This window comes from Gossypium arboreum, chromosome 11 (genome assembly GCF_025698485.1).
Source record: "Gossypium arboreum isolate Shixiya-1 chromosome 11, ASM2569848v2, whole genome shotgun sequence".
Lineage (NCBI taxonomy): Eukaryota > Viridiplantae > Streptophyta > Magnoliopsida > Malvales > Malvaceae > Gossypium > Gossypium arboreum.
The window spans coordinates 106,319,034-106,342,990 of record NC_069080.1 but is presented as its reverse complement, the minus strand read 5'-3'; the positions used below and the strand labels follow the sequence as shown (position 1 = coordinate 106,342,990).

The window sequence follows — 23,957 nt, the reverse complement described above, 5'->3', positions numbered from 1 at the left end:
TGGGATAAACTTTGTTTAAGGCAACCTTTTAAAAAAGGTTAAGATAAACCATCTAAGACAATCTTAAAAAAGTTGAGATAGACACATCTAAGACATTATTTTCTATTTTTTATTATTTCAATATTAATATATTTTCATAAACATTTACAGTGAATAATGATAGAAATTGCGCTTTAAATGTAACTAAAAAATATAAAATTAAAATAAAGGTTGAATATTCACTACAAAAATCGATCCAACAATCAAAATACACTACACATGACTTAGCTAAAGAAGTCACAGACAATGTAAAAAGAATTTACAAAAAAAAAAAGGAAAATAAAATAATTGCTCTAACAACAAACAAGCCAAAACAAATTCATTGAGGTCCAGAATTAAATTTGATGAACCATCTGCACAACCACACCCCCATCAAAACCTCCTTCCTCCTCCATGATAATAATTTTTTTTTCAAATGCACCTTCGAAAACTACAATCTTTTGAATCTCCTGAAATCATAAGACTTTCTTAGTTAGAAAGGCAATCAAACATATTTAAAGAAGGTTCACGTGCAAAAGGAAAAGAATGAAATTTAAAGGGCAAAAGAGAGAAGAGGTATAAACAAACACAAAGGCTCACCTCAGCTTCACGCCTTAGTAATAGCACGACCGTCACCCAGTCAACCAGCCCACGTGCCAAACTGATGTCCTCCATAGCATTGAGCATATGGCACCCTGTCAAATTAGTCAAATATCAATGAAGACCAAATGGAGAGTGACTAAGGAAGTAGTAGAAATTAATTTGTAAAAAGAACAGAAGACAAATACTTACGCTCCTGCCAAGGGAGAAGCCCCATAAAATTTAAGGGGAAAATCTGGTCTGCAACACCGATAAAGAGCTGTACCGTTAATCCCTTGGACAACATGATGCAATGCGGGAATACATAAAAAGGCAGTAAATAACAATCAAAACCAAGGCATGAAAGATAAATTTCTCAAGATTATGGGCAATGAATTAATCCTACAGAGAATTTTCTTGATAAGATAATATATTAGGTATTACAATGCAAAGTTGATGAGTAAATGATCATAGCTTATCTTATTTCCGTGCATACATGACAAGATGCCCTAAACTTATTCAAGATAACCCTATTCATAAGGCGTTTCCAATCTAATCCTTCTATAGGATTATTTATCCTATATATGCCAATTAATCCATCTCACTTTTAAATTCTTCTATCAGAAAACTAGAGATGATGAAACATATAGCACAAAATAAGAAGCCATTTCAAACACAAAACAAGCCTTAAAAACAAAACATGACCTTCAATGTTTGTACAGAAAAAATATTAAAATACCAAACACATAGAGAAATAGCATGACATCTCCATAAATCATTGGTATATGTTCACTGTTAGCTTTGCAAATTTATCCCCGGTCTCCCCCTCCCTTCCCCTTTGTTCAATTATTTCATACAAATGTTGAAATTTAAACATTCCAAGGCAATTTTTTCAAATACTAGATCTCAGTTTCAATGATAAACAGATATGAAATACAACCCAAGTTCCCACATGCAAATATAAAATAACTCATTATTGCATGGCAAAACCTTAATTTGGTATAAAGTGGCAACATTTAGGCTATAGGAATATATATAACGAAAAACAAAATGTTTATCTAGTTTTAAATGCTTCAACTTTTTGCTACTAAACAAGTAAATGTAGGTTGAAGCGGAGCCAGAGAGTGGACACAATTACTACATCGTTTTCAGTTGTTATTGTCATTTTTGCGTTCAAAGTACAATCACTTTTGTATCAAAACAAGCCACTAACCTGAATAGCATAGTGTTTCCCATCTACACTGTTTCGATATAGAACCTGCCACACAAGCAAACAAAATGGGTCATAATTAATTATGTTCTACAACTTATGTAACACAGTGTCTTTCAATGATATCCTTACCACTTTTCCATAGCTGCCAGAACAAATCCTATATTCACGCACATATTCATTAACTATCCTCTTCTTCTATTTCTTCATCAAACACAAAGTCCTGGGAATTTGGCCTGCAATGGGAGCAAAGGCAGTGCCAGACAGAGTTATCGCTTCAAAAGCCAAAAGCCGATGCCCATTTGATGAGGCTAGAAGTAATTTAGACTCTGGAGCTTGTTTTTAGGGTTTAATGAGTAGAAACGCATGCTCGAGAAAATATCTCTTCGTTTCAGCTTCATTTTTCTTTAATTTAAAACCAGTTGAACTTACTTTTAGGGTCTAAATACGGAATACAGATTTCCCTGATGCCCATCACCATTCATCATTCATTCGCTACTATGTTTTGAAATCCAATGTAAAGCAATCCTTAGTCTTTAGGATCCAAATCAAGCAAATCAACCACTGAATCTGACCAGGCAACAAGCTTAGGATTCTCTACATCAGCTGATGGCAAAACTTTTGTATAACTAAAGATTAAGATTGATTCATACAAAGAAAAAGAAAAAGAAATTGAAGGGAAAAAACAGACGAACCTCCTTGCATCGCTCATCCAATTCGTATGGTCGCCAGCAAGGCCTTAGAGGATATTGCAAAACATATAACTGCAATTTTATTCCAAAAGGGGGAAAACAATAAGCAAAACTGAAAATTAAACAATAAAGGAAATAGAAAAATGCAATCACCTGAGCGTCGGCATCAATTGAAGGAGAGAAGAAGACGTCGATTTCGCGAACAACCATATCTTCTTCTTCTCCTTGACCTTTTTCTCTGTTGGCTTCGGTCAAGATCTCATCTTCTTTAGTTTCCTCATCAATCTCCATCTTCACCGCGCCATTTGATATCGATTGTTCAGCTTTCGGTTCAGCTTTCGGTTCAGCAACCATCGGTGGCTTAACATCTTCTTTATGATCAGATCCACCGCCCCTCCCGTTAAATTAACCTCCATCTACACTAAATAGTTGCTGTTTAGATTGAGAGAAAATTTGAACTGAAGAATTATTATTGAAAGAGACAGAGCATAGTCTCTTATTTTTGTTTCGGAATTTTTGGTTCCAATTCATGAGATTTGAATTATTAAAATACCTAACCTATCCCTTTGGTTTTTCTGTTTCGTAATTATTAAAAATAGGTTAGTTGTTATATTTTGGTAAATTTTGAAATTTAGTATTTATATTTAAAAAGTCGTACTTTTTATTTAAAATTTCAATTTAATCATTACATGGGTATTATTTTTCATCAAAATTTATCAATCTGTCATATTAATTAGGCTAGTCTTATATGACATCATATGATTAATGAAAAATAAACATGTTAAAGTAATAAATTTTCACGATAACTACCAACAATGATAATGATTAAACTAGAAATTTTAAATTGAAAAGTAAATGATTAGATTTTTAACTTTTATAGTACAAGAATTAAATCTCAAATTTTATAGAAATACAAGGACTAACAATAGATTTTAACCTTAAAATTGCTATATTGTCTTGGGTAAATTAGAAGAAAATGTATATTTTAAAAATATTTAGGATTTAGACCCTTTTCTCTATATTTAAAGAAATAAGCTAATTTTGAAGAGAAATAAAAATGTTTTCCTCCTTCAAAATTGACTTATTTCCTAAATATGATAAAATGACCTAAATTCCTAAATATTTTTAATAAATCTTATCTTTTAATTTACTCTTTGTTATCTTTAATTATAAATAAGTAAACATATAAACTTATTAAATATTTTTATGAAATAAAAGTTTGATATTAAAAATGCTCTCCTTTATAATTTTTATTTTAGTCGTTTTAATTTTTAAAACTGAAACAAAAAATTATACTATTATTTAAATCACTTATTGAATTGGTGTCACAAGTTAACTGGACACTAACTCTATTAGAGGAATTACAATAATATCCTTCTATATTTAACATAAATTATATTATTCAAGACTCTTTTTTTTCGTTTTCCTAGAAAATTAATAAAAGTTTACGTGTGGTGTGATTTGAACCTATAACATTTGCATTAATATAAACTTAACTTTAAGCTTTAACCAAAGCTTTATTTTAATATGTTTTGATTTTATTATGCATATTGTATTACATCCATCAATTGTGTGTATATATATATATATATATATATATAAATTGATAAGATTATTGATGGAGTTAGTGTCACAATTTAACTTGACACCAACTAAAAATTAATAACAATACCATAAATAATTGTAGTACATTTAAACTCACCGCATTTATCTCTTCATTCAGATTTCAAGGATTTCACATTTTCTTTTGAATCCCCTGAAATTGAGCTCTGAAAGGTATTGGCGGGGTTAGGGTTGAGGATGATAAGTGGGCGAGATTATATTTAATTTGTTAGTATTAAAAAAATGTAAGATAATGTTTTTAGTATTAAACAAATAGGTAGTGTAAATTTAATAAAATTTTGGGTATTAAACAAATAGATAGTGTTAGGTAATATTTTAATTATTTTGTTGGGTTAGGCTAAAGACAACACAAAAAAGGTTGGATTAGGTCAAACATTTGCCGACGAAAAACAAAAAGGTTGGGTTAAATCATGAGCAGACAAAAATAATACAAAAAAAGGTTGGTTTAGATAAAATATTTGCCAACAAAAAATAAAAGTTGAGATGTTTTAATATTTTCCCAACTCTTCCTAGAAAGTCAGCGTTAGAGCTGATCATGGGCCGGGCGGCCCAGCTCGGCCCGAAGGCCCGACCAAAAAATAAGAGGGTTTGGATAAAAATATAGGCCCGAAATATGGGCTTGGGCAAAAAAAATGAGGCCCGTTTAGAAAACGGGCCGGGCCTCGGGTAAGAGTTTTTTGGCCTAGGCCTGCCCATTCAAACCCGAATTATATATTAATATATATATATTTTTTTATTTTTTAAAATTATTTTAAATTTTTAATATAACTATTTTTTATTATATTGTTAATTTGTGTATTGTTTTAAGAATTGTTTTAGTATTATTTTTATTTGTTTTAATATTTGTTTTATGTTTTTAAATATATTTGATTTATTAAATTTTTAAATTTTTATTTAATAAAATAAAAAAAAAATTTAATATGTCTTGGCCGGGCCGGGCTCTGGCTTAGTAATTTTATTTCGGGTCGGGCTTGGACAAAATTTTAGGCCCATATTTCGGGCCGGGCCCGGGCCTAGTAGACGGGCCTAAAATTTTATCTTGATCACCTCTAGTTAGCGTATGTCGACAAGTTTATCCCAACACTTCCCAAAAGTGTCGGCATAGTTTTGGACACAACAAACTCTTATTTAAGCGTTGCATTAGTCATGCATATCCCAATCCTTAAACAAAGAATTGGCCAAAACGTATGTCGGCAAGTCTATCTCAACACTTAGAAAAGTGTCGACCCAAAAGTGTCATCTTAGGATTGTTTTGTTGTAGTGCCATTTTCCTTTTAGCCTCACGAACAGATTGTTGTTCCCTTTCTTCAGTATGCTTAGAGTTCTTCAACTTTATCAAAGAGGTTGAGGAACTTGCTGTTATGCTTGAACAAGTAACTAAGTTGTCGTCCAATGGGATCAACTTTGTACTCAGTAGCTTTGCCAGCAACAAATCCAACAATGGAAACAAGAACGTCCATTTTTTTGTTTTTTTCCTTGAGGAACTGATATGAAGGAGAATAAACTATAGGACAACTGGGAAGCAAATCCTTAGAAAAAGAAGACTAGCTACAGAAAGAAAAACAATAACTTATCAATAAGAAAAAAAATCATAATCATATATTAAAATATTGGAAGTGGGTCTGTATGTGCAAACTTAGACTGCCTACCGTTTTACTCAGATATATCAAGTAATCATAAACAAAAGATGAAAATAATTGAAGCTGTGGGTTAAACAATGCATATCCCCTCCTCCTCCTTTAGATTGATGAGCTTTGGAGTCTAATCTCTTCCAATCCCAAGGGAACAAACGTGTAAAGAATCCAAAGGAAAAGTTCCGAAATATATGTGGAAAAAGCCTAGAAACAGAAAGCAACCAAGTTGGAAAATAATACTCATAATGTTTGGACCAAGCCAAAAAGGTTCAACTTTAAGGATAAATTATTTCCACTTATTTTTTTAAGTTTGATGTCGGTAGTGCATGGATAGCAGATACCTTTTATTTTCTCTTTTTCACAAAAGTGTCTTTCTTCATATATTTTTTAAATTATTCATAAATTTTCAACTTCTAATTAATTAGACTAAAAATATTATGGGCTTCTAACTTCATCTCTTCCTGAAAAACGGGTTTCATTCTATCTCATTATTTTTTATCCATTAATATTCAATTTACGTTTAATCATCATTAATAAATTAATTTTTATATTTAATTGACGGGTTTTAGATGAATCTTACACATTTAAATGATGATAATCATTATACTGGATATTAATGAATTGAAAAATAATAAAGCGAAACTTAAACAAAATAAACTACAATAAAAACGTAACAATAAATTAATATTTAATCACCATTTTAAGCCAATGAGAATCTCATATTTTATTATGAAAATATTTGAAAGATTTACAAGAAACTTATTTATTATTGTTAAAATATACTGGATATTTTATTTTTAAGCCAATGAGAATCACATTTGAAAGATTTACAAGAAACTTTTAAAACATTATAAAAATTAAATTTATTATTGTTATTTACTCATATTTTATGTACCATAAACTTATTTATTAAGTTAATTAAATTAATGTTATGAGTTAATCGTATTTTAATGTGATGTTTGATAAACTGAAAAATTAAGTGTTGAAAAAGTAAGTATTAAATTTTAGTTATAAAATTTGTTTGATATATTTCTTAAAATTAAATACGAATATGATTAGACTCTTTTGTAAATATAATTTTAAAATTTTAAAGGTAAAGTAAGTAAAGGATAATATTAAAAGAAGTAAAATAAAGTGAAAAATTTTATCATTTTCACACTTTTCATTGAAAAGTTCTATAATTTATTTTTATTTTGGATTGCCAAACATGCTTAAAAATTAAATAACCGAAAATATTAATTTCTGATTAATTTAATTTTTTATGAATTATTAGACATGACACTCAATTAAAAATTATTAAAAATATTTTTATTTAAAAGTAAAATATATTATTATGACGTGTTTTTATCTTTAATATTTTCATACAATATTTATAAAGACAATTTAAAACCACAATAAATTTAGAAAAGTAACCACATAAGATTTGAATATATCATTCATTTTGAATATGCCATAATCCAATATTATTAACATGATTTTTATTTATAAGAGGTACAAAAATAAATTTAAAATATTTTCTTACTAAGCTTTTTCTAATTTGATTAGGTATGAATTCTAAATTCATTTATGAGTCAAGTGAATATTATTTAAAAATAATATAAAATAATATTATTAATAATATAATTTTTTTAAGCAAACATGAGTAAGGATATCAAGCTGACATGTGACATGTAAATATAATTCTACTTTTTGAGGAGAACAATTCTCAACCAATATCTAATCTAACACATGAAATCATTCTTTAAATATATCATTTAAAATAAATATAATTTAAGATTTTAAAAATAATTTTATTGTTTATATTTTTGAGCGAATTGATCACATATTTTAATATTCAACCAGATAATATAGAAATTATTTTAAATAATTTTAGATAAACTATATTAGTAGTCATCCAATTATTAGTATTTTTTTTGGTTAATTATGAAAAGTTACAAAATAGTCATCCAATTATTAGTAAATTTCTTTTTGGTCTTCCTGTAATGAAAAGCTAAAAATGGTTACTCAACTATTCAATTTTATTTTATTTTATTTAGTTACTAGCTAGATGATTTTGGCAACTTTTAAAATTGGTATAAAATAAACTTTAACCCTTAAGATTTATGCATTGTGTCAATTTAGTATTATTCTAAGTGTCATCAATTTTTTAAATTCTTTAATATTAAATTTAAAATAAATCGTATGTTAATTAATACATACAATCAACTCGTGCTTAGCATGGGAAAGAAACTAGTTTTATATATATATATATATATATATATATATATATAAATAAATTTTTTCATTTTTACTGAATTAATAAATTTTAATATTTTTATAATTTTCTATAATTTTTTAAAATTTTAATGATTTTTAACAATTTTAAACAAAATATTTTTTCACCACGTAGCAAAAATAATCCAAAAATAAAAATAACAACCATTAGACTTTAATAATTTATCATTAAATTTAATGTTAAAATAATTTAATCAATGAAAATTTTAATATTGAAGTTTTTGGAATGAAGTTTTGAAAACAATTCATCAACTCATCTCAACCCTTAAATAAAAGGATAAATACTTTTCAAGACATTTGAACCTATATCATTCTACACTGACAACAATGCTAATACTAATTGATTTAAGACTTAATCGACTGAAAAAGATTTAATTGCATTTGTTTTTCGAAAATGTTTAATTTATTTTTTAAAAGAAAGTTGAGGATTTTAAGCTAAATAAAAGGCATCAATAATAAAACATTGAACAGGGTAAGACAAAAAATTAATTTTTATATTTAATTGACGGGTTTTAGATGAATCTTACACATTTAAATGATGATAATCATTATACTGGATATTAATGAATTGAAAAATAATAAAGCGAAACTTAAACAAAATAAACTACAATAAAAACGTAACAATAAATTAATATTTAATCACCATTTTTAAGCCAATGAGAATCTCATATTTTATTATGAAAATATTTGAAAGATTTACAAGAAACTTATTTATTATTGTTAAAATATACTGGATATTTTATTTTTAAGCCAATGAGAATCACATTTGAAAGATTTACAAGAAACTTTTAAAACATTATAAAAATTAAATTTATTATTGTTATTTACTCATATTTTATGTACCATAAACTTATTTATTAAGTTAATTAAATTAATGTTATGAGTTAATCGTATTTTAATGTGATGTTTGATAAACTGAAAAATTAAGTGTTGAAAAGTAAGTATTAAATTTTTAGTTATAAAATTTGTTTGATATATTTCTTAAAATTAAATACAGAATATGATTAGACTCTTTTGTAAATATAATTTTAAAATTTTAAAGGTAAAGTAAGTAAAGGATAATATTAAAAGAAGTAAAATAAAGTGAAAAATTTTATCATTTTCACACTTTTTCATTGAAAAGTTCTATAATTTATTTTTATTTTGGATTGCCAAACATGCTTAAAAATTAAATAACCGAAAATATTAATTTCTGATTAATTTAATTTTTTATGAATTATTAGACATGACACTCAATTAAAAATTATTAAAAATATTTTTATTTAAAAGTAAAATATATTATTATGACGTGTTTTTATCTTTAATATTTTCATACAATATTTATAAAGACAATTTAAAACCACAATAAATTTAGAAAAGTAACCACATAAGATTTGAATATATCATTCATTTTGAATATGCCATAATCCAATATTATTAACATGATTTTTATTTATAAGAGGTACAAAAATAAATTTAAAATATTTTCTTACTAAGCTTTTTCTAATTTGATTAGGTATGAATTCTAAATTCATTTATGAGTCAAGTGAATATTATTTAAAAATAATATAAAATAATATTATTAATAATATAATTTTTTAAGCAAACATGAGTAAGGATATCAAGCTGACATGTGACATGTAAATATAATTCTACTTTTTGAGGAGAACGAATTCTCAACCAATATCTAATCTAACACATGAAATCATTCTTTAAATATATCATTTAAAATAAATATAATTTAAGATTTTAAAATAATTTTATTGTTTATATTTTTGAGCTTAATTGATCACATATTTTAATATTCAACCAGATAATATAGAAATTATTTTAAATAATTTTAGATAAACTATATTAGTAGTCATCCAATTATTAGTATTTTTTTTGGTTAATTATGAAAAGTTACAAAATAGTCATCCAATTATTAGTAAATTTCTTTTTTGGTCTTCCTGTAATGAAAAGCTAAAAATGGTTACTCAACTATTCAATTTTATTTTATTTTATTTAGTTACTAGCTAGATGATTTTGGCAACTTTTAAAATTGGTATAAAATAAACTTTAACCCTTAAGATTTATGCATTGTGTCAATTTAGTATTATTCTAAGTGTCATCAATTTTTTAAATTCTTTAATATTAAATTTAAAATAAATCGTATGTTAATTAATACATACAATCAACTCGTGCTTCGCATGGGAAAGAAACTAGTTTTATATATATATATATATATATATATATATATATAAATAAATTTTTTTCATTTTTACTGAATTAATAAATTTTAATATTTTTATAATTTTCTATAATTTTTTAAAAATTTTAATGATTTTTAACAATTTTAAACAAAATATTTTTTCACCACGTAGCAAAAATAATCCAAAAATAAAAATAACAACCATTAGACTTTAATAATTTATCATTAAATTTAATGTTAAAATAATTTAATCAATGAAAATTTTAATATTGAAGTTTTTGGAATGAAGTTTTGAAAACAATTCATCAACTCATCTCAACCCTTAAATAAAAGGATAAATACTTTTCAAAGACATTTGAACCTATATCATTCTACACCGACAACAATGCTAATACTAATTGATTTAAGACTTAATCGACTGAAAAGATTTAATTGCATTTGTTTTTCGAAAATGTTTAATTTATTTTTTTAAAAGAAAGTTGAGGATTTTAAGCTAAATAAAAAGGCATCAATAATAAAACATTGAACAGGGTAAGACAAAAATCCAATGAGATTTTTCTCTTAACAACATGCATAAATGGTTTAGCCCCTGAATTAAAATACTTTTGTTCTATTTAACTTATTTTGAGTGAGACAAAAGCGTAGGTCATTAGACCGAATAATTTTTTTCTACTTAACTTTCACTGACAAATTTCATCAATTCATTTCAAAGGACTTACAATTTAAATATCGCCAGCCCGACTTCTTATATCATGGGTTGCCCAGTGAGTCACAATCATGACACATTTGAATGGTCCATCTTGTTCATGATGGGTCACATGGTCTAACAAGACTGATATGTTGTTTAGAGAGATTGATGACTGATGATCGTTTTATGAATCACTAAACAGAGAGTGAAGAAAATAATTGAATAAACCAATAATAAAGACAATACCCAAGGAAGAATCCACCTAGACTTCACTTATTATTCTGATTCTGAATCAAACGATTTATTCACTTGTCTTGATCCGTAGAAATCCCTAAATTATGTTAATATCTCTTTCGAGACTGAGAACAACTGACTCTAGGTTGATTAATTAAAATCTCTTTCTAATTAAAATTCCTATTGTCGCATTAACTCGATCTATGGATTCCCTTATTAGATTTGACTCTAATCCGGTAAATTTATGTAGCCCTATTTCTAGGGTTGCATGCTATTCCGCTTAATTATGGTAGATCTACTCTTAAACAGGGACTTTTGCTCCACTGAATAAGCATATCAACTTGAATTAATATCCTGAAAATATTAAAACAAGAATTAAGAACACATAATTAAGAATAAGAACAAGTATTTATCATTAAATTCAGAACATTAAATAATAAGATCCATCGTAGGTTTCATCCTCCCTAGGTATTTAGGGAGTTTAGTTCATAATGTAAAAGGAAAACATCTCAAATTTAGAAGAACAACAGGACATAAAAAAACCCAAATAAACTTCGAGAGAAATTTGAATGGAGATCTTCAATCTTGAAGTGGATCTGTTTCTGAGACGATTCTAACGGCTTCCTTCGAGTAATTCCTATGTTCTACTTTGCGTGTCCTTTTAGGTCTACTTCTAGTGTGTTTATATAGACTTTAGAATGCTCAGAAACCCTAAAAATTGGGTTTTTCCTCGTATTTGGGAAACCTGGAGCGATATCAACACGGGCTGCCACATGGGCATGTGTCCAGCCCATGTAGCTCACACAGGCGTGTGCTCCACCAGTGTGGAATTCGTCTTGGCCGTGTAGATCTTTCCATCAGCCTGTTTTGTCCGCTTTTGGCCCGTTTTTTGTTCCTTTTGTTCCCCTATGCTCTCCTAAGTATAAAACATGAAATTAAAGGACTAGGAGCATCTAATTCACTAAATTATAAATATGGGATTAAAATGTGTTACTTTTATGGTTTATCAATGACCCATCTATAAAACATGACAAATATAGAACATAATCTTCGAAGATGTGCAATCTTATAGGATTTGTAGTATTAGGAGATTTAATTTTGTAGATAACTTTTAATTTTGGTCATTGATGTACTTTAATTTGTACCGTTGAATTTGGGGAGACTCAATTATAATAGAGGCCTCTCCCCCTCATTGTAAACCATTTTATTGATCAATAAAATTCTTGATAGCATTCACTTAAACACTATCTATTGTGCTTTTGCTTTTTTGTGGCTTTTCTCTTCTTTCAAGTTCTTTAATATTTTGAATTGCTTTAGCTTTGCGTTGATAGCTTAGAGGAATTCTGCAAGAATCCCCAATTGTTGGGAGTTAACCTGACTTAGGTGTATTTGAAGCGAAGAAATCGCCTAATGTTGCACGGATTGCAAGACTAAAGTTCTAGTCCTGTAATAGTTGGTACGAAAGTAAAGAAGCTTAAAGATTATTTTTGGCAAACTTTACGCTTTGGACTCATTTTAAGATTTCAACTTGACGCTACATTAGTATTTTGATCATACTTTGAGCTACCAAATTTCGATTTAGTCCCATAATGTAGTGTTTCGAAGGAAATTGAAAGATATAATCGAAACTATTTCATGACTCGAGGCCAAAACATGTCAGGAAGACGGCTGATAAGTTTGCAATGAAAATCTACCAAAAACCTGAAAAATTTGCTTTATTTCATTAAGGTATTTTCTCCATTATACGAATTTTCTTATAAATGTAAATTATTAGAATCAATATTAGACATAGCCACATTTAGTATTATTTTATTTTTGTGGTTTCTTCTCAACATGAGTTGCTAAACTCTATTTCTAATCAAAGGGATTTTGAAGTTTTGATTCTTTTAAGTTTGTGAGATCTAATTTGTTTTGATTCTTTCCTTATTCCTTGGTACTTTCATATCTTTTATTTTAATTACAAATATTTAGGTTTGTTAAATATAAGTATTGCTTTTCATAGCTTAGGATATTTCCCTTATCAATTAGATTTTTGAATTTGTAATTGTTTAATTATTCTAATACCTATGAAAATAGCATGGATGTATATCTCAAGTATGTGATTCATTGTTGTGAGGATATATAATCTAAATCTAAATAAACCTTTCTTGTGTGTGTTTGATGACTAGAATCAAGTTTCTATTTTTTTTTCATGCTATTAATAATTTAAATTCTAAACATTTCGTTATAAAGTTATTTGTTAATAAGAGAAATAATTTCAATGAGCTTCTTTTTTATTATTATCAAAAGTAGGAGAGATTGGTTTGGAATGTCGTTCACAACTATAACTAATTTGCTGAAGAATATAGAAATTTATCTTTAAAATGATAATCAAACCCATAAATAAAACTGAGATTTCATCTTTTGACTATATTTTTATTATATTCATCTTTCTTAAATTTACATTTGTGATTGTTGTTTTAATAGTTTTAGTTTTAATTTATATGGTCATCAAATGCAACATAATTAAACTTTTACTGATAGAATAGCTTGGCAGGACTTACTTTTCGTAATAAAAGCAATTAACATATGCAATGTTTAGGACCGGATGATGAGATGATAAAAGGATTACCATTATTTTATATCAAACAACCTGTACTGCTATACTGAGGAAAGCTTATTGCAATGATGGGAAACTCAAAATGCATATACTGTAAATACATCATTCTGCATATATATATATATATATATATATATATATATACACGAAGAATAAAAGGGAATAGAAAAATGGAAAGAAAATAAATTTTGAATGTGCTTGGTAAATAATAAAATGAGGAAAGAAAATATAAGAGAGAAACTTTTTTCCATCATAATGCATTAAATAAATCATTCCAAAATGAAATGATAAGAGAGAAAATGAGGAGAGTTGGCATGTTAAGTTAAAATTATGCATTTTTTAAAAATGTTTTTTTTTTCCTTTTATTTTTCAACTCTATCAAGTAATAGATTAAAAGAAAATAAACTTCTTCTTCATTTAATTTTTCCATCTCTCCTACAAAACATACCTATGGAAAGAAGAATTATATTTTTTATCCTCTTTCAATTACCCATCTTCCTATATTTTTCCACTCCACCAAACAAAGCTTAAGTCAGATAATTGGGAAAGAACTAGAAAAATCCTTTTCACTTCTAGACATGAGATGAAGGAAGAACGTTTATTATTGAAAGTAAGAAAAACCTTCAATTTTTTTTGCTCTACTAAAAGCTACAAATTTATGCATGTATGTATGTACGTACGTTCTTATGGGCTTTGTTTAGGTATTGTGTGTAAAGTCACATACATAAAAACACTAGTATACCTCCCTTCCCACAAGACTATACTTGCACACACAACCAATAGTAAAACCATGAAATAGAATAAACATTATTTAAATATCACACTCAAAACCAAAAGCAACCCTGAATCGACCCCAATATTTATATTCACATAATCTCTATACCCATCTCCAATTCATATGAACATCTCCTAATTCCAAAGACCCAACAAAAAATGAAACTACAAGATTAATACAAAGACATTTAATTTGTAGCCAAAACAAATACCTTCCAGTCACCTCCGATAAGCTAATTAGGTTGTTTTCTGACTCGAGATCTCCACGATTTTCCCCCAAAATTTTCTTGTCATTATCCATTGACACGACACCTAGTTCCCTTCCCATGTTCCATGTCTCCTTTGTTTCTTACAAAGATCGCTTAGATCTTCCTCAGAATTTTCAGATTCTTCCCAAGAATTTTCAGATTCTTCTACCATACTACTCTGTTTTCATCACGAGTAATAATATTAATCATGGGAGGAAAACAAAGAATAATACATTAGAATAAGATTAGGCTTACATTTTATTTTCCATTTGTCAATAAAATATCGAGAAAGGGAAGAAAATGTCCAAGTTTGAATCTATATCATCTAAGTGCTCGTCGAAAGTTTTAATCACTGCTCTCACAATTCTTGGTGACTTTAGGCTTACTTATGCATTAGAAATTGAAGGATGGCCTAGATATTCTTTAAATTTCTTAGATTTTTCTACCATGTTAATAAAATATGATCAAAAAAACAAAGACAAGAATTTAATATAATTTATTACGTTATGATTTAGAGTCTTATCCAACAACCTCAATCTCGTGTCAATAGTGACCCATTTGTAAATTCTAAATAATATATAATCAAGCCTCTCTATAATAGTTTTATTTGACTGCCAAAATTTTGGATGTTATAGAGAGATGAATGTTGTACAACTATAATAACATTTGAGATCTAGATCATATTTGAATTTTAAAAATAATTTAAACAACTATAATATATTAATATTAATCTTGATTAGTGAGATTTAAATCGTATCTTTATAAAATTTACAAATGTAAGCCTATTTATTAAAAATTATTTTCCATTTAATAGAATATGACTAATATATTTTTATATAAAATTTAAACATTTTATTGAAATAATATTTTAACTAGAATTTATTATTTTTATTTCACTTACTAATATAACTAATTTTACTAAAATTAGAGACAAAAGGTTGCTATAGGAAACTAATTAAGTAAAGAGTATACTTCATACTTAATAGTTATTGTAATAGATGAAAAGCTAATATAGTGAGTAAAAATACATAAAAATTTGATTTTGCAACAAATTTGACTATTATATTAAAATGTTGTTATTGTTATAGAGAGAGCTAAACGTATAACATTATCCTTTAAGAATATACGGTTCTCCCTTGACTATGTTCTTGCTCTTCTATATCCACTAACTTAAAAAAAGTGTTCTTCTCATTCCAATTCTTTGATATTGATCAGAGAAAAGAATCGAGAGTGAAATGTAAAACCAATTATTGAAAATTTTTAAAATACTAAATAACAAGGAAATTTCGAAATATATTTTATATGTACCTCTTCTCTGAAAATTTGTTGTATGGCGCTATTAAGGTTGCCTTCCCAACGCATATTCCATTGTAATCTTATGCCGTGCAAGAATGGCGTGTTTAATTCTCCATGAGAGAACGTCTTCATATTTGGACAATCGTCCACATATACCCATTTTAAGGATAGGAAGTCAAAGGTATAATGCCGTGATGAACAAAAGCTTTCTAGCTTTGGCAGAGATTGAAGTTTCAAAATCTTGAGTTGGGGAAAACTGATTTTATCATCATCATCATCTCCACCACCCACTATTTCTTCTATCTCTTGGCAATTCTCTATCGTCATTTTTTCAAGATGTACGAGACTTTTGGCTGTAGAATGGGTAATAATTTTTATGATTCCATGGCATCCTTCTACTTCCAAAGCCACTAAATTCTGGAAAGATGTCGAGGATGGAACCAAAAGCCATATCTCTTTCACTCCAACATTCCATCTCAAAGTAAGTTGATGTAGATTTGGAAACGTAAACTGCATAATTCCCAATTCTTTGTTAACATCATATACAGATAGAAGATGCATTGCTAAAAATTAAGACAGTCTAACATTAAAAAAGTAATTGTTAGGGTAAAGAATTTAAAAACTTAAACATACCTTTGCACTGAAAGATATTGTGGCTGAGGTATATTAGGATCAAGTGAGATGTTGTTTCCAATACTTGCGGTATCAAAATGGAATGCACTCAAAACACGACATTTTCGTATTTCTAATTTCCCTAAAAAGGGAAATTCAACTGGGTTAATTCCACAACAAAATCTTTTGAGATTAGGAAGATCGGTGAGTACCAACACGGTAAGAGTAGGGAACACCTTAATGCTGTTGTTAATCCTTTCTTCCCCACCTAGTATTCCTTCTATTATGTCTTCCATTTCATTACAATGTCTAACCTTTAAGTGTTTTCAGGTTCACAAAGCTTTTAACCATAGAGGAAGTAAATACACACTTCAGCTTATGACAATTGGACACTTCCAAATGTGTTAAATTTTGAACACCACAAGACACTGTAAGAAGTTGATCATCATGCCATCTTTTGAGATTTAGAAGATTGTAGAGTGCCACCGAGTCAAGCTTAGGGAACACGCTTAAGCTGTTGTTAATCCTTTCTTCCCCACCTAGTATTCCTTCTATTATGTCTTCCTTTCCATAACAATTTCTGACCTCTAAGTGTTTTCAGGTTCACAAAGCTTTTAACCATAGAGGAAGTAAATACACACTTCAACTTACGGCATCCCCACACTAGCAAATGTGTTAAATTTTGAACACCACAAGACACAGTAAGAAGTTGATCATCATGCCATATTTTTTCAATCTCATTGACTGAATGCAAAAGCAGCTCCTCCAATGCAGGAAACAAAACCTACAAATAAAATCATGTTTCACATCATTATTAACAATATTTTATTAAATATCATTCAAAATATGAAAGAAGAAATGGCATAGCAACAACTTTATCTTAATTTTCATTAAGGTAAGAAATACAACTCCATCAACTCTGTTTTATATTGAGCAATTCCATCTATTTGAATTTTTTAATACAATGTTTACTAGTGCTTATAACTTCCTCTAAACCTTTAAATTAAAAATAATACACACTTATAACCTTAAAATTTCCAATAATTTTAATAAAAATATTTGATATTTTATTTATAAAAATAGCCTTTTAAAGGGTTGAGCTCACCACCTAGCAAGTTGATGTCTTAAATTTGAGAGATGAAATACATTACTGAGCAAAGAAAACCTGACATAGATGGATGCCAAATTCCCCAAAACAAACTTTTAAAATTGATGTATAATACAGCATATATTCTAAAATTTGAATTTAAAAAAGACACGTCTACCATCAACTTTAAAAATATATAAAACAATTATATTCTTAATTTATATATCTTATGCCCATAAAGTCTCAAACTAATATTTCATCATATTAATATTTATTAATACATTCAACAACTACAAGTTTTTCACATCAAATATTAATCACAAAAAGAAACTATAAAAATAATACAAAATTATTTCGGTCCATATCTTATATTTAAAATGCTCATCTATCAAATTTAAAAGAAAATAGAAGAAATTCACCAAGAAAAGGAAAAGAAAAATTATTTCGGTGCATACCTTATATTCTAAATTTATTTTATAAGATAAGAGATATTTATATATACAAGAAAGAAAGAAAAAATAAAAAGAAGCAAAACCTATTAAACATACCTTTGCAGTGAAGAGATATTGTGACTGAGGTACATTAGGATCAAGTGAGATGTTTCCAATACTTGCAGTATCGAAATGGAATGTGCTCAGAACAGGACAATTCTTTATTTGTAATTCCCTTAAGAAGGGAAATTCAATTAGGTTAATTCCACAACAAAATGTTTCGAGATTAGGAAGATAGTTGAGTTTCAACGAGTCAAGCTTAGGGAGCACGCTTATGCTGTTGTTAATCCTTTCTTCCCCACCTAGTATTCCTTCTATTATGTCTTCCATTCGATCACAATCACCAACATCAAGTGTTTTCAGGTGCACAAGGTTTTCAACCATAGATGAAGTAAATACATACTTCAACTTATGACATCTCCACACTTGCAAACGTGTTAAATTTTGAACACCACAAGACAGTGTAAGAAGTTGACCATCACGCCATATTTTTTCAATCCCATTGACGGATTCCAAATACAACTTCTCCAATGCCGCAGGAAACAAAACCTACAAATAAAACCATGTTACGCATCATCATTAACAATACTTTATTAATTATCATTCAAAATATAATGATAATATACATTCATCCAAATTTAAAACTTTAAAAAAATTAAAAAACAATAATTATTGTTGTTTTGCTCGCACATACCAATTAATTTCTAAGCAGCCCTCAAAATGTGGTATTGGGAACAATTAGTGTTATCCCTTAAAGGTCTTATAACCATTAAATGCCCATCAAACCATTTCAATTTATGTTTTTATTTATATATTAATCAACTACAAGTTCTTCACATCAAAATGTATTTAATATTTACCTCAATAATACATTCAATAAAATGATCTCATCCTTAAAATAATTAAAACTATAAATTTATTTCAGTGCATTTCTTATATTTAAAATGCTCATCTATCTAATTTCAAATAAAATTAAATAAAAAAGAAAAAGATTAACCTAAATACCTTTTTATCAAAAAGCCACATGCCATTGAATTTAGGAAGTCCTTTCAATTCTAAGAAGCGCAGTTGAGTGAATTCCAAAATGTCATCCTCACCCATCTCTTCCTTTTCCACTTTTATTAACTCTCTCATGTTCTCGCAACTGGATACCCGTATTTCTTCAAGTTGGCGAAGCCCTTTGGCCACGGAGAAGGAGAACAAATTCTTCAACATCTTGCAGTGGTGGACTATTACGCATCTGAGTCGCCCAAATGATTCAGTTTTGAGTTGCCCATCACATATTGCCTCCAAATTCATCAAACCCTCTAGAAACAACGACTCCAAAAAAGAAACCAACATGCTGGGGTTAATAACACATTTGATATCTGAGACATCACATACCTTAAGATGCTTTAGATGTGGAAAACCTTCAGTAATCGGGTCATAAAGCATTTCCATGGCATCTTCTACTCCTCTTAGGTATAAATTTTGAGTTCTTCTCAATAACGTTTTAATTTCATGGGCCAATTGAAGACTTCTATTGTTGGTTGTGAGCTTCAACATTCTTGATGTTTCCATCCCTCCATCATAACATCTCCAAACTTCTCCAATGGAAATCTTGTATCTTTCCATGTTTCTAGAAAACAACTTCTGTTTTGGTATAGCTCGCACATCAGGAACATGTACTTCCAAAGTGGTCAGACGAGACAAATCCTGCAACTCAACAAGACTAGCATTGCTCCTTTGATTATTCTCACTTCCCTCAACCTCCCGATCCCATCCCTTAAAGCTATCATATAAGTAGAGTTCTTCTAATCTGGATAAACTTGACAATACGTTTGGTGATATTACTTCAAGATTTCTACAACCACTCAAGTCCAGCAATTTTAGCCTCCTCAACTCTCCTATTTCCTTTGGGAGCACTCCAATAGTAGAATTACGGAGGTCAAGGATTTCTAAATTTACTAACTCTCCTAAGATGTCTATATCTTTTAAAGCACAACCTACCAAACGCAATGTACTAAGAGTTTTCAAGCAACCAATGGAGCAAGGCAAGGATGTCAAATTCATTCCGGTAAAATTTAATACTTTGAGTCCTTTCATCCCCTCAAAAAGATTCTTTGGAATTTTTAAAGACGAATCCGCTCCACCCATAGAAAAAAAGAATGGCATTTTCGAAGAAGAATTCTCACTACCCATAGAGAAAAAGGTAAGTTTTGGACATTCGGACTCATCTAGTAGCTCAATTACCTCAGTATTTTGTAAGCTAACAAGACTGCAGGTTCTCATTCTATCCTTATCTGACCACTCTTCAGATACATCCTCTTTTCCGGAAGCAAGCCAACCACGGTCCCTAGAAGCAATTGCAATGGCCACTTCGCAAACAACATCATGCATGTCAAACCGTTCAGGGCTAGAACCAGCAAGTAACAGAGAAGAGTCTTTGAGCTCACTAACCAATGTCAATACTCTCCTCCGTACTTTTTCAATTGTGTCAAGGCCACGGAATAAACCCAAGCCTCTGCAATATTTCAGCAAGTCTTCAGTGGCAGCATTATGACCCATTATACTGCAGAGCAAGAAAGTTTCTTTAAGTTCCTCCCTTTCCAAGTAGTTGTAGCTCATCTCTATAGCTGAATGCACATTACCTGATAGCTCCCTTTCCAAAGCATCCTCCCATTCATACAAATTCTCCTTATGTTTCAAAGCCTTTGCAACTGTTGCAATAGCGATCGGCAATCTTGCACATTTTTGGGCGACTTTTTCTGCTGTAGATTGCAAGTCAGATCTTTCAGTTATAGGACCAGCCAGGTTCTTAAACAGCTTCCATGCTTCATCTTCTTTCAGTAGTTCAATTGGAAGTATTTTCATTTTCTGAGAACCCATCGACTTCAATACTTTTCGCCTCCTAGAAGTCATCAAGATCTTGCATCACTTGTGTTCGTCTGCAGAAGGAATTCCAAGTGCCTCCAAATCCAAGAAGACCCATATATCATCCAAAATAATAAGAATTTTCTCCTCTTTCTTTATTCTTTCACGAAGTTTAGCTGCTCTCATATCCATGTCTGTCCCTTCAAGTTCAAGGCCCAACCTCTCGGCAATCTTGTTCTGAGTATTTACCATGTTCGGTGTTTGTGTTATAGCAACCAAGACCACTTCATCAAACAGCTTTTTCTCCTTGGCAATGACTTGGCTGGCAGCCTCTTTGACAAGTGTGGTTTTGCCCACACCTCCCATCCCGTACACTCCTATTATGTTGACATTATCATCTTCCAATGCTGCCATGACCTCATAGAAAACACCACTTCTTGACTCAAAGGTCTCATACTCTTTAAGAGTTCTAATAATGTGTATCCCTTCAACAGCAGGACGGTAGGAAACTCTATCAAATCGATCCTTTTCATTCAAGAGTTGTGTTATGGCCTCCGCCTCCTCATCAGCTTTCTTGCTGAGCTGGTAACGATTCTTGATATCAAGAAGAAAGCCAGCGAAATAATTCTCCATCGCTTTATTTTCATCCTCTTGCGATTGTGTTGTAGCCTGGTCGGAGATCTTCTTATTCACCACTGTCAACCACCTTTCAACATCATCAAAAATATTCTCTCCGTTCCTTTTAGCCTCATCAACAGATTGCTGCACCCTTTGTCTTGCACACTTCAGCTCTTCAACTTTACCCCAGAGGTTCTGAAACTTGTTGTCATGCTTGAACACGTAACTAAGTTGTGCTGCAGTGGTGTCAACCATGTACTCAGCAGCTTTGCTAAAAAGAGGTTCAAGAAAAGAAGCCATTTTTTTTTCTAATATTTGATAGGAGACAGAACAAACTATACAATAACTGGGAAGCTAATCCGGCAGTCACTGGCAAATAAAAAATTATATATAATCAGTAACGAAATAAAAATAATTATCATTGATACTTAGCTACATCTACCTCTTAGATATTAAAGTGGAAGAAGAAAAACAGAGTAAGTATCATAATCAAAGATGAAAATAATAGAAGCAGTGAAAGCATAATACCTCCTCCTACTTAAGCAAAAGGATTGATGAGCTTTAGAGTTTTAATCTCTTCTAGTTTACCCAACTTTTGAGAAAGTGAGATTGCAAATGAAAGGAGCAGAGAATGAAAAGGAAAACTGGAAAACCCTTGAAACACAAAGCGACAACTTTGGTCTTCGAACTTTAGTAGTTTGGAACCCTTGAAGCACAAACCCATTGAAAGATAACTATTTTCCTTTTCACAAGAAGAAATCATTTATTTAAATGTTGGTTTAAATAATTAATGTAGAAAGAAAAAGATTGAGGAGTAAAAATATATATATTTTTCTAATAAATGTGCTTAGTAGGTGGAATGAAAAAATTTGGACGAAAAATTTATTTCTATTTATTGAAATGAAAGAAAATTAATTTTTTAAAATATTTTAGAAATAAAAATATATTAAAATATAAAAAATCAACCCATCCATCAATTTGATTGATTTATTAGCTTGGTTCACGAGTCGACCAATTCAATTTTTTTTTTTTTAGTTAATATACTGATTTATATTTTATCCGACCAATTGATACAATTTGACTTTAATTACCTTACTGTAACGCCTTGAAATTCTAATATTTAACTATTAAATTTGATTATAATTAAGTTTTTGTATCTATAGTTATGTGCACTATTTATGTAATTGAGATCGGTGTTTGAGTTACATCTTTAAAAGTTTTGTTATTTTATTTTAAAATAATTCATTTGTTTCTGCAGTATAATTTATTCAGTAAGGAAATAAACATATTATTATCATAGATACCTAGCTATTTCTACCTCTTAGACATTAAAGTGGAGAGAAAATAAGAGAGTAAGTATCATAATCAAATATTGAAATAATAGAAGCAGTGAAAGCATAATACATCCTCCTACTTAAGCAAAAGGATTGATGAGTTTTAGAGTTTTAATTTCTTCTAATTTATCCAACTTTTGAGAACCTAAAACAAAAGAATGTGAGATTGCAAATGAAAGCAGCAAGGAATCGAAAGGAAAGCCAGTGTAGTGTGTTAATCAATTTCTTGCCCGTCCATCAAAGAGAAAAAGAAAGAAGCCGAAAATGAAAAGAAAGGGCATGCTGATTTCTTTTTTTTTTCTAACTTTACCTCCTTTTTTTAACTCTACTGCTTTTTTTTTGGCTGATTTTTCCTTTTTTTTTAACTTTACAGCTTTTTTTCTTCTTTTTTTTTTTTTAACAAGTAAGTGTTTCAACAATTTCTGTTTTTGGCTGATTTCATTTTTTTCTCTGACTTTACCTATTTTCTTTTAACTTTACCTATTTTCATAACATATTTTTGTTACAGTATATAAAGGGGGTTGGTCCCCTTACCCACGGTGAGATACTAGGAAAAAAATGCTCGGTTATTTGAGTGTTGAGGTTTTTTTTTAGTGAGAAGAGAGTAAAAAAAAAAGATAAATTATCAAAATAGTTAATTTTATTTGTCTTAAGTTATGTTTTAGTCACTTATGTTTGAAATATTATGTTTTATTCACTTACATTATCGTTTTATTACAAAATAGTCACTATGCCGTTAAGATTTGCTACCTCCCAAATGGCAACCCAATGTGACAGTTAAAATGAGGTTTAAATGCCAACGTGAATATCTAGCTAAGTAAACTAACTGATTTTTTAAATAAATAAATTCCATTAATTGAATTTTCTAAATTAAGTAAATGAAAATGTTAATTTAGTTTCATAAAATAATCAAAACCAATGCA

The 23,957-nt window shown here is 29.1% G+C and overlaps 2 protein-coding genes and 1 long non-coding RNA gene across 5 annotated transcripts; all 3 read right to left on the bottom strand.

Moving 5' to 3' along the window:
• Positions 1-172: 172 nt before the first annotated feature.
• On the bottom strand, positions 173-3,077 carry LOC108472599 (uncharacterized). Of its 3 annotated transcripts, none has more exons than XR_001869566.2 (8): positions 2,653-3,077; positions 2,503-2,571; positions 2,240-2,413; positions 1,940-2,043; positions 1,811-1,855; positions 811-858; positions 619-713; positions 173-488 (listed from the first exon to the last, which is right to left on the bottom strand). It is a non-coding gene; the product is annotated as an uncharacterized LOC108472599 (long non-coding RNA). The 3 variants fall into 3 exon arrangements; XR_001869567.2 differs by having other exon boundaries at positions 2,240-2,377; XR_008274567.1 differs by lacking the exon at positions 2,240-2,413.
• Positions 3,078-14,305: 11,228 nt separating this feature from the next.
• Positions 14,306-22,455, bottom strand: LOC108471364 (disease resistance protein RPS2-like). The gene is given in 6 exon segments (XM_053021160.1): positions 14,306-14,921; positions 16,052-16,549; positions 16,673-17,435; positions 18,287-18,778; positions 19,235-22,069; positions 22,229-22,455. Coding segments are annotated over 3 exon segments (3,522 nt in total). The 5' UTR covers positions 22,001-22,069; positions 22,229-22,455; the 3' UTR covers positions 14,306-14,921; positions 16,052-16,549; positions 16,673-17,171.
• On the bottom strand, positions 14,808-16,366 carry LOC128283928 (uncharacterized). Its single transcript, XM_053021340.1, has 2 exons — positions 16,052-16,366; positions 14,808-14,921 (listed from the first exon to the last, which is right to left on the bottom strand). The coding sequence occupies exons 1-2, from the start codon at positions 16,364-16,366 to the stop codon at positions 14,808-14,810; spliced, it is 429 nt and encodes a 142-aa protein (XP_052877300.1).
• Positions 22,456-23,957: the final 1,502 nt, after the last annotated feature.